Below are 13,775 nucleotides of genomic sequence, written 5' to 3' on the forward strand. Positions count from 1 at the left end.
GCTCCTGCAAGTAAAGTAAATTTTGTGGGATTGTGTGCAATAACTCTTGCAAGACCTCAGGATAATATAGCACGCAGTCATATTTCAACATAAATATGTGTAAAAAAAATCAGGCATTCCTCCTCTTGCCTTCCCCTGTTGGAGTGTGGGTCAGCAAAGCTCAAGTAACACACATAATGCTTAAGTCAAGAGAAAAGCACTGGGAATGGTTACGTGAGCAGGACTTTTCTACAGCAGCTGCCAGAATTTAGGACTGTGTTTCACAATCACTTACTGCGGAGCAGAATATACTGTCAGGAGATACTCTGTTCTAAACAGTTTGTAGGACTGGGCCCTGCTGACGAAAGGGGAAGAGCTAGAGGAACATTTTAGTTATTCATATTGGAGGAAGATTTAATATAAACCAACTAGTCATTTTTCCTCTGCTGTTTGTCTAACGTGGATGCTAGGGGAACACCTGCTCAAGTGAAGGATTAGTGAATTCAGAACCGCTGAGAGAAATATAATTTCTCATAGCATGTCACCAGCATGGTAATTCACTATCACAGGAGGTCAGATTCTTGCCTGTAGCTAGATTGTTAATACAGTCACATAATTTTATTATAGTTTTAATATTTTTTTAGTTATGCCAGCTAGGAGGGAAATAAGACCAATCAAGTCTCTTGATTCAGGGCATAATCAGTTATCACCCATGGGGTCAAGAAGGAAATTCTTTTATTCTACACTATACAATACACTGAGTATTCAGGTTCCTCTCTAGCTTTGAACTCCTTTAAGTCATTTGGTATCAGGCACTGGCCCACTTGAGATGCACCACCAACTGCATCTGTGGGTAAGCATCAAATTTTCTAAGATGTTGTGTGGAGTGAATAGAGAGGCACGTTCTGCTCTTCCGTTCTGTACTACAGAGTGAACCATCCTTTCTTTTCCACTCGCTGTCTAATGGCCATGTTTATAAAAAGCAACCTCGTGTTTCTTTTCTTACTTACAGATAACTGACACAAAACATCTAAATGCTAGGCAGTGCTTTTATAAACTATTTTCCTTCCAAATGTTCCTACTGTGTTTAAAAAAAAATGCATTTTATTATTCTCGTAATGAAAGATCTCTCCTCAACATTCTGCAGCTTGCCTGCCCATCTGAGTGGTAAATTCACTTAAGTAGCAAGTGTTAAGGGATCCAGGCAGCCTCCGTTAATGAACCCATTGTTTCCAACTGTACTCAGTAGTTAATTCTGTTTTGCAAATTTGGAGGATATCATCTGGAACAATTGCACTGGAATTTCTGCCTTTGAATGCATGGAAAATTCTCCTTTCCCTCTGTTGGGAGCTGTGCAGCATAAAGCAGGATTCAGTATCAAGACGACCTCATCCATTATAGTCATGACATAAATAAGCTGAACTATCTTTTCTTTTGCCTATCAGGGCGGCGGAAGCTAGCGATAAAGTCTTGAAAGCTGAGAAGAGTCTTCAGGAAGAGCAGCAGCGATGTGTTGTTTTGGAACGGCAGCTTGGAAAGCTGCAAATGGATCCAGGTAGGAACACAAGTGCACAGAAACCTCCCCTGAGGAGCAAAACAGGTGAGGTGGAGCACTTACAACTGTGTCCCTCTTCCCGCCTCTGTGGTTAATAGACAGCAACAACATTTGGACTCTTATCAAACCTACACAAGTGCTTGACCTTACACACAACCATTTGGACCTACTCAGACCAGTGGACCAATACAGAAGGTGAAATCCTGGCCCAACTTAATGCAAAAGGACTTTGCCACAGATTGAAGTGGGACCAGGACTTTTGCGATGTGTTGTTTTCATGGGATGACAGTCTAGAGAAAAAACTCGACACTGCTCTGTGTTGCCACCGTGCCCACTGCTGTGTTCCCTTTGCACTTCTTCCTGAAGGTTAAGAGCAGTATTAAAGGATGCATCCCAATTTAAAGCCTGTCAGTGTCTATGAAAAACTATTACTGGTGATGAAGTAATTAGATCTGATGTAATTTATTATCCCATGAACATGATAATCTCCTGCTATAAATATGAAAGCCTCACTAGCATAGTTAAAGGAGAAGAATTCATGGTGGATGTTAAATTTTTATTTCCCTGATCAGATCCTTTTATTGCCAAAGGACTCTGATCCTGTAAAGTGTCTAAACCAATAAAATGGCACATATTCTTAAGGAAACTTTTCCAGTGGTTTCCCTTTTTATGTGTATTTTCATAAAGTAAAATGACTTTAAATGCCAGGATAGGAACAGTAGGAATAGGAATTTCAATGTAACAAATCCTAGGATGCCATCAGGCTGAGTTACGATGATTAAAGAGGTCACAAGCCTCATCAGAGACCTTGTACGAGCTCTTGGCCAGTCCCACGCTGAAACACATGATCTCGGGCCGAAGGGGAACTGCCCTGCAGCTCAGCAGATGCATGGCATGGCTTTCCATTGTGACTCCATCCAGCGCTACAGTGCGTGCTAATGCGACCTCATCACCTTAGAACTAACCTGGACTGAGCACTGTGACCTGTACAAGCAATCACATCCTCTTCCACCTGCACTGGTGTCTTGTTTCTCCTTAGGCAGGGGTCAGACTGAGGTAAGAAGCACTAGTGTCACTGCATTGTATTTCTTTGCATCTCCCATTGTAGTGCTCTTGGTCATAGGCATGTTTGACAGTAAGTTCTCTCTGGAGCAGGACTGTGATGTAAGGAATTGCTTGTGGTTGTTCACTATGATCTCGATTCATACAGCAGAGTAGGGTCTCCAGTGTAACATTTACAGAGTACTCAACACCTCAGGGGAAGCCCTGCCAGTCACCCATCCAGCCTACAGAGGCAATTAGGTATACAGGAACAGGATTCAGAGGAGCCTTTATCCTGAATAGGGACTGCATTCAGAACTTCTCCTCTCTGAAATATGGATCCATCCCTTAGAGCAGAACTGTTCTGTCCTTAGAAAGGGCTCCAGCCAGCACTGACTCATTCTCATGTGTTTTTCTGATTTTTAGAGCTGTCTTACCTGTATCGACCAAGACCCTGGCAGCAGAAAGAGTAGTGCAGAAAAACTTAGATCCTAATAGAAACCTAAGCAAAATGCTGCAGCCTTTGGCCTTAGGCTATAGGACATTCATCCTGATAAGAGAGCAGTCCTGGGCCTCACAGAGGTGGTATTATGGGGTGCCCTTTGTGATTCCCAGGAGGGTTTGGAGGTAAGAGGCTTTGGAGCCCTCATATGGTTCTGCAACCGCCCAGAAGAAGAAATCAGGGTGTGTGTAGGGACAGATAACAGCCAGGTGAGAGCTGTGGGAATACAGCTCTCAGTGGCACACTTTTTACTGACTCCTTGCCTTAAATAGCATGATAACATTTTGGTGCTGTCTTCTAGAGGATAGTTTAACTGAAGTTTTGAGTGCTCAGACTTTTATACAACCTGGTAGTGCGAAGTTGATGTGTTGTTCTGCTATCATACATGTGCTCCACTTAGATTTCCCTTGCCACCTCAAAGAGGTACAGTGATAAACTGTCCAGGTCCTGAGAATTTTAGCTCAAGTTGTTGTGCTGTAGTAACAGTTTGGTAACTCATATCTAGGAGACTGGCATTCCAGTCTGACTGCTGGGGAAACAGGCTGCTGTTAGCAGTGTGACAGGTTCCTTCTTACTAAATACTTAGTTCATTAGTCCTGTCTGCTTAAGGACTGCAAGCAAATGTAGAAAAGGATTGGCAGTGAGACTAATAAGAAGGAATCCTCTAAATCCATAAGATGAGTAGGTAAAATTTATTTCGCCGCCCTTCTCTGAAGAGAGATCAGCCCCTTGTGATGTGCCAAAACTCTCTGGAGTTTGTACACGAATCAAGTCTACAAGTCTGTAATATACCTCTTCAGTAGAGCATATAGGTTATCGAAATGCTTTCATGCCAGATAGTTGAGGAAATAAGAAGGAATTAAAAGCTTGAATGTAAAATAGAGACTAGAGAACCCCCTAATTAACATAATATTTTCTTTTCTTTCTGAAAGTGCAAAATTGGAGAGAGCTGATCTAATTGCTAATCTAATGTTTCTAGTTTCTTCAATTGAAGGGAAGTAGATAATGATGCTGAGTAGCTAGAAACAACCCAGTTGTGTTTTTAAATTATTCATGCTTTTCGTTTTTCAACGTTTTTTCTGTCTTATTCAAATTTCAAATTAGCAGAAATAATTCCAGAGGAGAATAGGTAAGTAACAACAGGTTTTTCTCAGCCCTGTGAAACGCAGCCTCAAGATCAAAAGCATTTCTTGGTTATACAACATAGCCTTTTCTTCTCATGTGTTTTTGTCATAGTCCAATACTCTCTGACCAGGTTCTTTTAGATATTCCACACAAGGGGGATTTAGGGTTTGAACACCAAATTTGCTTATTTAAAGATATTTGACATTATGTGGGATTTTAATTCGGAAAAGTGAGACAGCAGAATATAGCAACTGCAACGTGCAGTTGAATCACAGTACAAATACGATTCTTGTTACTGGCCTAGATGCTCACCATCACAACGCCGCTGGGAAGGAATATGTGAGCTGAAGGCAGCTCAAGCCCTTTGTTTTCTGCAAAGTTCATTTTGCTGTTTTTTTAATTTTTGTACTGTATGTGGGGCTGAACCACATATACACTTCCCTCATGTTGGTCTGGCTGGGAGGTAGTACTTTCTGTTGCTTATTTTACAGGAGGCCATTTACATTTACTCAACTGATTCAGCGGTTTATCTACAGCAAAGACCACCCTCCAGTCCCCTTGGTGTTGAGATAAGTTTAGCATCCTCTACGATAGCTGTGGTCACTTTCTACATTCTTTTCTAAGCTTCTTGAGCACATCACCCTTGCCTGTCTTCTCTGAGCCTTCTTCCATTGTAGGGATTCGCTGGTCAGTCACGGTTTTTTGGTTTTCCAATCCCAGTAGTAAATTTAAATTGTATTTTCTCTATCTCTGAAAAAAGTTTTTGTGTGCCCTTGTAATCACAGGAGCAATGTTTTGGGTAGGCCTTTAATTAGGAAAGCATTCCTGATGTAGAACCCTAGTTTGAAGTACTTGTTTAAGTATTTTATTGTGTTTGACCTGTGTTGTGTTTATGCTGAGAATCAAAGTGCTTTAACAAAAGCTGTTTCAATGTGTGCCACACACAAACATTATCACAGGCATTCAGGAAGCAACAGTTGCCATAATCTTAAAATTGTGAAACACAATGAGAAGATAAATATCAAAATAATCCTTTTCAACTGTTTCTATCACCTATTGTTTTGGCCACTTGAATATTTTGGATTATTTTTTTTCTTCTCTAAGTATCATGCATATTACTGCATTTAGCCCAGAAATGTGAACTCATCATGTTTTAATTTTGCTTAAAGGAGATTAAAATAAAAGCCTGTCTTATATAATTACAGTATCTTCATGTATATACGTAGAACTGACCAGATTCCTTAGTATTTAGTCACTATTTCCTGAGATTTACCCAGTGTGCTAACAAGTGAAAATGGTTTCTTGTTTCATGATTGAATCTACAGAGCAGACTGCGAGTCACTCAAGACTCCCCTTGAATTGGAGCGATAGGAAGGAGCTCTCTGCAGCCCAGCTCTCCGAGTTGCCCCCAGAATCACAGATAGAGGAGCTGAGCACAAGGTATGGTTTCCCTTCCTCCCTGCTGTGTTACTCACAACAGCTAAAATTCATTGCTGTCCTTTTAGCAGTGATATTACCTGCACCTGCCCCTCAGAGGATAAAACCTAGCAAACTGTGTAGAAATCACAGATCCTCTGGTTTGAGCTTGTCTATGTCATTCTTACACAAATTTCCTAGTAGTTATAAAGATACCCAGAAATGATAAGCTAATGCAAATATTAAGCAACACAAAAGACATGCAAGGAAGAAACTTTTTTTTTTCTTTTTCTTGCCTTATATGTAAATTGCAAGCTTATTACTGAAAATAAAATTGTAATATTTTACAAAATAGATCTGGAAAGTATCTTGGCCATCTAATACTCTTTTCTATCTCAAAGAGAGAAGGAACAAGTTTTAAGTCTGCTCTTTCTCATGCCTGTCATGAAATTACAGAGAGCATGTGTTTCAGTGTTTTCTTCCCCAGAGCTGAAGCACTGTTCTAATTTGCTTTGAAGCTCCACAGCTCTCATGAAAGTTTTCCTTTTGTTTCCTCATAGGCTTGTGACCCAGCTGGATGAGAATGAAGCTCTGAAGGCCGCTTTGCAGACTACTGTGAGAAACAAAGAGGAAGACTTTAAACTGTATCAAGACACAGTGGAGCAAGTGAAAGATATCTTTTTACAGGCCATTCAGCAGCAGAAAGAAGAGAAGAGTTAAGCAAGATATTCATAGTTCTTTGGACTGCAAAGCAGGGAGAGAGCCCAGGCATCATGCCCATGAATTGAAATGCAGTGGCAGTGTAGTTTTGCAGCCTCAGATCATATCATTTCTTTAGCATTTTCAGAAGAGGATGAAAAATGGAGATGAAATACAAAAAGAGTGATGGTTTTGCATGTCAGAGAATCCTGTCTGTAAGAGTTAGCAAGCAACTGCACATGCCGTAGATTGGTGCAGTTTAGGAAGCCACAGTTCTGCAGTGTGATTTTGGGCAAAACCTTCTGAGTTTCAACAGAATTTTCCTCAAGAGGGCTCGATATTCAATATGCTGCTGCCTTTAGCAGCTCATAAAGGAATTTGCTATACAAAAGTTACGCCAGTTCCAAAGTCATGCCAGGAACAAACTGAGCTGTTTTTATCGGCACACTGATACCTGTCTGTCTCAGGCTTTACTGGTAGTACTCAAGTGCTGAGGGAGTGGATTGGCCTGGCCTGGCCAGTGAATCCACAAGTGAATTTTTGGGGGGGCTCCACTCACCATTCCAACGAGTTTCTTTGCTTGAACATATTGGCAGCAGAGTTTTCTGAAACTCACTGGAGTTTCCACTGAAGGTAGACTGTGCAGATCAAGCCTGTGATCAGTCAGACCTACCTTAAATTCAGCTCACTCCAAATGGAACTTGTCACCCAGGTTATGAATTCCCTATTTCTGGATCTCTGCGTTCATCCATCAGGCAGGTCATGTTCTCGCTGGGAAGAAATGCTAACAAAACACAGGCAGGTCCTCACTGCAGCAGTGGAGGGACTTTTGGCAATGCCGAAAGCCCTCGCATCCTTGTCCTTTCCTCTTGCAGCATGAGAACACCAAGTGCAAGCTAATAAGGCATTAAGATGCAGCTTGCCAGCAGTGAGCTAGCCTTGGGGATTACAAGCAAATGGAGAGCTAGTTATTTTTGTATAGTACTGCTTTGTTTCTCTATTGAAACTCTTGAAAGCTCTTCTTTGTCAGCCTCCTCCTGTGAGTGTGAAGTTTGTCAGCCTTTAACCCCAGCCACCACCAGCGCCAGGTGGGTTTGTGGACAGGGGAGGCGCCACTCCCTTCCCATAACAGGGACTGCATCCTGACTCCACTCCTGCTGCGATAAGGCAGAGGGAAAAAGAGCAGAGCAGGGGTTACTCTGCAGTGAGGGTGGTGTCTTTTTCCTGCTTAGGTTCAGAGGTGTCTCTCTTCAAACAGTTCGTGGGGTCCCTGATGGAGGAGGGTGCTGGCCGAGAAGCAGCTCAGTGCCTGAGAGTTAACCCTCCCTGTGCTTATGAGCCCTGCTCTGCTGCCTATAACTCAGCAAAACTGTCAGGCGTCTCTCTTAAAGAGCAGGACCAAAACAGTTCATTGCCAGATTCCTCCTGCTTGCCCTGCCAGTAGCATCCAGGGAAAAGGCATCTTGCAACCCCCAATCCTCTTCTCCCGACAGCTCGAGGAATCACAAATCCTGGATCAAGAAATAGACACAGTCTCATTCAAATGAGTTGCAGTTTGTTTCTGTTCAAGTACTTCCTGATGACTATGTAGCATAGGGTAGAGTGAGCCAACCAAAGAGAAGAAATCAGCCCACCCCCAACAGATATTTTAAGGACCTGAAGTAGTGAGGGGGTCACTGGGAAACTGCCTGACCTGTGGCAAGAAGTGTGGAGATTTTTGCTAATTGGTGGCTGCTAAATTCAGCCTGGTAGCTTGCAGCTGGAGGTTCTGATTTTGCTTACACAGAAGTGTGAATCCATAATATTTTCATGTAAGTACTGGAGAGGCAGCCTGCCATCCTTTCTAATACACGGTCAGCGTTTTTCCCCTGTCCCGTAACAAAGCAGTGAAGATTGTACCACTCTGCAGCAAAATGGCTATGACTCAACCCATGAAACACAGATAAGAAAGTAGGAGTGATGTATGTTACAGAACACATATGGCTCACTAGCACATGGTGCAAACTTCTTCTCAACTTGCAGCAACACTCATTTCTTTAAACATATGCTTGTTTGGGGTTGCACTGAAGCTTTCTCTTTTTTTCCTGCATAAACACATACAGAGCAGCATTGGATGCCTTGGCAAAGAAGGAACTAAGACACAATAAAAGTTTATTTAGAGATACCGTACCTGTAAGTAACTGTTTCTCATGGAAATGTGCAGTCTGTCTCCCATCACAGAGTAGTAGAGGGGTCTGAACACAGGCCAAATTGTCCAGGTCTTCCCAGTTTTCACCTTAGTTTTGAAATAAATTCCCTCTGCACTTCCCCAGAGTGACCTACCTTTGAATTCTCTCTGTGCTTTTGCAGCAACTGCTTCCCAGTTTTCAAGCCCTGAGACCAGTTTTCTTGCAGTGCATGTTGTTTTGTTGCTGAATGTAAGAAACCCAGACAGATCTTGGCAGCAGCAGCCCTGGTTCAGCTGGCTGCAGCAGCCCCATCTCCCCCAGCACATCACTCAGAGAATAAAAACTGGAAATATTTTTCTCACTGCCTTCAAAAACCCCTACCACTAGTTCCTCAGCCACAGAATCTCTCCAACACGCTTGTGCTGTTTGAGCTACAATTATTTTAGGGATGTAGCTGGACTTGATCTGAAACCTCCACAACCCCCTGCTTTCCTTGGATGTTTGTCCTTGTGGATAATTACCAGCCTGTTAAAATCCCATGCTTTGATTCTCATTTGAATTCCTCTGGCTTCAGTTTGCAGCCATTGTTACACCTTTTTTCACTAGATGGAAGTGGTGTGAGTACCCAGCATTGTCTCACTGGGACAGCCTTCATCCAGCGCAAAGTCATGTCACAGGCCACTTTTTTATAAGCTCTGAGATTTTTCAGTCTCTCATTGTAGCTAATGGTGATGACAGGCTAGTGGTGACAGCACTCAGCACCGCTGGCACAGGCTGGTGGATACAGTTAAGCTGTGAAGAACAGTGTAAGGTTAATTTTGCTGCAAGTATTTGAGGCTATGGACACTCCTTGTTAGGATTTGGCCAGCTTTTAGCTAATGTATGCTGAGAATATGAGTCCTCCAAACACTTGGACTGAGCCAAAGGTGGTTTCCAACCTTGGAGCAGGGCAGAGCATTTCCACGAAGCAGCCATAAAGCACCTGACAGATGCATCTGATTTTAAAAATATAACTGAACCACTGGGAATAAATGACCTTTGATGAATTGTCATCTTTTTCCTTTCAGCCTGTTGCGAGGCATCTACCTGCGAAGAGCAGGCATCACAAGAGTGCAGCTTTCCACACTGGCCATAATGTGAATTAAGTTGCATTAGTGTGGTTAAATATAGACAGTATCGACAGAGGCAAGCCCTCCCAGCCCTGGACTCTGCTCGGCCAAGAGGCAGAGGATCAGCCAGCAGGTCAAAGCCGATCCTGCTGTAACAGCTGCAATTTTAGAGCCACAGACTGGGGGTGTGGGTGGCTCATGCCCTCCCCGAGACTCCAAAGCAGGACAGAAGCGCGAGGAGACAGATTTCAGTCCTTCATGTGGGTGGAACGGGGAGAAGGATGGTGGCAAAGGGGAATAAGTAGGAAACTGCTTTGCCAACCCCTCCGGCGGCAGCAGCCAGCAGCTGCTACTGCCCTGCAAGCTGCAGGGCCCTTACCCCACGCATGACAAAGGGAATGAGGTTCGGCTTTAAATGGAAAAATACTCTAGCAGAGTCCCCATGCTCTAAATTAAGCCACAACTAAGCCAAGGAGGGATATTGGGTTTCTACCCTCATCCTCTCCCCTCTGAGCCCAGCTTGCGAGCTGGCGGCTCCTGCGGGACAGGACAGCCTTGCTCAACAAATGCCACCTCAATCCCCACGCGTCTCCGCTTACAGCTCCGAAACCCATCTGCAGGCAGGGGGTGAAGCCCTGGGCTTTAGAGCAGCTTGTTTGTCAGCCAGAATAGTCACCTGCAGGGTGAAGTGTGGCAGCAAGAGGAGGGGGAGTCGTTCCACAAGGGTGTTGACCTATTTGGATCATTTTTTCAGGAGCAGAACTGTGAGGAGAGGAGCTGAAGGCTTTGACCCGACACTGGGTTGTCCCTGCCAGGTGGTGGGAGTCTTCCTCAGAGTCCTTCCCCAGGGCAGCAGGAGGTCCCGGGACCTTTGGTGGGGTTGGTGTGTCCCCTGGGTGACAGGCAGAGCTCTTCTGGGGTCGCTGAGAGAGGTCCTGGGGGTGACCTTGGGTGGATCAGTGGAGGCATCCAGCTAGCCGGGAGGTGTCTGCTGAGGTCCTGGTGGGATTGGCATGTTCCCAGCGACACGTTTGCATGGGGAACCCAATGGGGCAACCGCAGGAAGTATAAAACAACTCATGTAGGTTATTATAACCCTCTATCCTTCCAGTTCATCCCATAAAGATGGGATTTAACGGCAGTTCTGGTTAACCGGGGGGGGGAGGGTGTGGGGGTGTGTGTGTCCCAGTTGACTGGAAGTTAGCAAGTGTGACACCCACCTACAAGAAGGGCCAGAATGAGGATGTGAGGAACTACAGGCCTGTCAGTCTGACGTTGGTGCCAGATGGAGCAGATCGTCCTGAGTGCCATTACACGGCATGTACAGGACAAGCAGGTGATCAGGCCCAGTCAGCCATGGGTTTATGAAAGGCAGGTCCTGCCTGACAAACCTGATCTCCTGTTACAAGGTGACTGCTTAGTGGATGAGAGAAGGGCTGTGGATGTTGTCTACCTAGACTTTGGTAAAGCCTTGGACACTGTTTCCTACAGCATTCTCCTGGAGAAACTGGCTGCTTGTGACTTGGACAGGTGTACTGTTTGCTGGGTAAAAAAACTGGCTGGATGGCCGAGCCCAGAGAGCGGTGGTGAATGGGGTTAAATCCAGTTGGTGGTTGGTCACAATAGGTGTTCCCCAGGGCTTAGTACTGGGGCCAGTTCTGTTTAATATCTTTATCAATGATCTAGATGAGGGGATCGAGTGCCCCCTCAGTCAGTTTGCAGACGACACCCAGTTGGGTGGGAGTGTTGATGTGCTTGAGGGTAGGGAGGCTCTGCAGAGAGACCTGGACAGGCTGGAGCCATGGGCTGAGCCCAACTGGGGGAGTTTCACTCAGGGCAAATGCCGGGGGCTGCCCTTGGGCCACAACAACCCCCAGCAGCGCTACAGGCTTGGGGAGGAGTGGCTGGAGAGCTGCCAGTCAGAGAGGGACCTGGGGGGGATTGATAATGAGCCAGCAGTGTGCCCAGGGGGCCGAGAAGGCCAATGGCATCCTGGCTTGTGTCAGCACCAGCGTGGCCAGCAGGGTGAGGCTGCATCTGGATTACTGTGTTCAGTTTTGGGCCCCTCGCTACAGGAAAGACATTGAGGTCCTGGAGTGTTTCCAAAGCAGATCAACGAAGCTGGTGAAGGGTTTAGAGCACAAGTCCTGTGAGGAGCAGCTGAAGGAACTGGGGCTGTTTAGCCTGGAAAAGAGGTGGCTCAGGGGAGACCTGACCGCTCTCCACAACTACCCGAGAGGAGGTGTTGATCTGTTCTCCCAAGTAACAAGTGATAGGAGAAGAGGAAATGGCCTCGAATTGCACCAGGGAAGGTGTAGATCGGATATTAGGAAAAATTTCTTCACCAAAAGGGTTGTCAAGCACTGGAACAGGCTGCCCAGGGAAGTGGTTGAGTCACAATCCCAGGAGGTGTTTAAAAGATATGTAGATGTGGTGCTTTGGAACATGGTTTAGTGGTGGACTGGGCAGTGTTGGGTTAATGGTTGAACTCAATGATCTTTTCCAACCTAAATAATTCTATGATTCTATGAAGAGCTGCTCCAGCAGCAGGGAGACAGCAGCATTAGAAAGTAGTTCCTTCCAGAAGGGGCTCTTGGGCATTGAAATGGGCTGCCCAGGGCAGGGGGGGAGTCCCCAGGATCCCTGGAGGGGTTGAAGAGTCGGGCTGACCCAGCGCTGAGGGATCTGGGGGAGTTGGGAACGGTCAGGGGGAGGTTCATGGTTGGGCTGGTGGAGCTTCAAGGGCTTTTCCAACCCAGATCATTCTGTGATAAGGCAGGAGCAAGCAGGAGAAGGCTCCTTCGATGTTGCCATCCCAGTTCATGCTGTGCCTTGCTGGGACAGAGCCGAGCACCTTTTGTTGAACCCCACCACCTTCCCACTCACTTTCTTGGACACTAAAGAGGGGCCTGGTGTTAACTCATGTGCCAAAACTTCCAGCAACCTGCCAGATGTTTGAAAAAACTATCATTAAAATCAGCTTGAAGCCATAAACAACGTTTCTTCATAAAGGAGCAGTGCCGGGGCAATAAAACACAGAGGCATCCCCTGTGCTGAGGAAGGCACACTGGTCACATTAAAAGTAAATCTTATTATATTAGAAAGCAAGAGCAGCAGGGGGTTCTTTCTAATTTTTTATAATATCTATAAATTAAAGCTAAATGATTTTTATCACCACAGTTCCCAGAGCCTCATGGAAAACCACTGCCCAGCCCTCCACCTGTATTGCACTTTCAATCTGGCAGGATCACAAATTACTCAGGATTTAAAAAAAAATAAAGAAAAGAAAAATCTATCATCAGCCTGAAACTCTCTGGAGGCCAATGCCCAGGGTGAGCAGCATGATGGCACTGTGACCCTCCTGCCCTCTGGGTCCCGCTCCCTGGAGACCCCCCGACATCCCTCATGTCCCCAAAACAGGATCCCCAGCACCTCCAGCCCCGTGGCCACACAACGGGGCCCATCGTGCCTCCAACAGTGAACAAGCAGAGAGAAGGGTTTGGGGGCTGGTTCTGGTATCTGCATGAAGCAGGGTAAGGGGTGACTGGGTTTGGGAGCCAGGGAGGGTGATGGGACCTCTCGGTGTCCCCATGTCCCTTTGCTTGTTGTCTTCCTACACCGCCCTGCCACTGCAGCCAGCCCATGTCCGTCCGCACCCCCCGGCAGTGGGGACAGATGTGATTTTTCCCTCCTGTTGAGGCTCCTTGACATATGGCCGTGGCTGGTCATAAACCCCTGCCCTCCACAGGCGCATGGAGCATGACGAATTGTGTAGCGGCGCTTATCTACTCCGATCTCTTAATTACGTTGCCTCTAATCACCCAGTCAATTACAGCAAGGACTGAAGAGCAGGGACTGAGCTGCAGTAACAGGATGAAGGCTGGGGCTCGGGGGCATCCGAGGGGCAGACAGATGAATTCTGCCCCAGCTGTTGCAAATTGATGTGGCCCACTGGGTGCCGAAAAGGTTGGCCATACAGCCATCGCCAAGGCTCTGTGTGGAGAACCTCTCTCTGAGCACAGCAAGTTAAAAATGCTCTTTTTTTTGTTCGTGGCCAGCGCAACAGCAAAGCTGGGCTGACCCGAGGGGTGTCCATCCTGGGGGTCCTCCCTCCTAAGCCCAGAACGTGACTCATCTCACCCCAAAGCAGACAAGCCATGGAGGGATTTAGAAAACCCGGG

General features: G+C 45.9%; 1 protein-coding gene across 1 annotated transcript in view; it reads left to right on the forward strand.

The window, feature by feature from the left end:
- Window positions 1-9,471, forward strand: part of CCDC13 (coiled-coil domain containing 13) — a 36,157-nt gene extending 26,686 nt beyond the window's left edge. The window contains exons 14-16 of the mRNA XM_074901093.1: window positions 1,425-1,534; window positions 5,528-5,642; window positions 6,179-9,471. Coding sequence (XP_074757194.1) covers window positions 1,425-1,534; window positions 5,528-5,642; window positions 6,179-6,338 — 385 coding nt within the window. The 3' untranslated portion in view covers window positions 6,339-9,471. The remainder of the gene's footprint in view (window positions 1-1,424; window positions 1,535-5,527; window positions 5,643-6,178) is intronic.
- The last annotated feature ends 4,304 nt before the right edge of the window (window positions 9,472-13,775 follow it).

This window comes from Athene noctua, chromosome 2 (genome assembly GCF_965140245.1).
Source record: "Athene noctua chromosome 2, bAthNoc1.hap1.1, whole genome shotgun sequence".
NCBI classification, from domain to species: domain Eukaryota; kingdom Metazoa; phylum Chordata; class Aves; order Strigiformes; family Strigidae; genus Athene; species Athene noctua.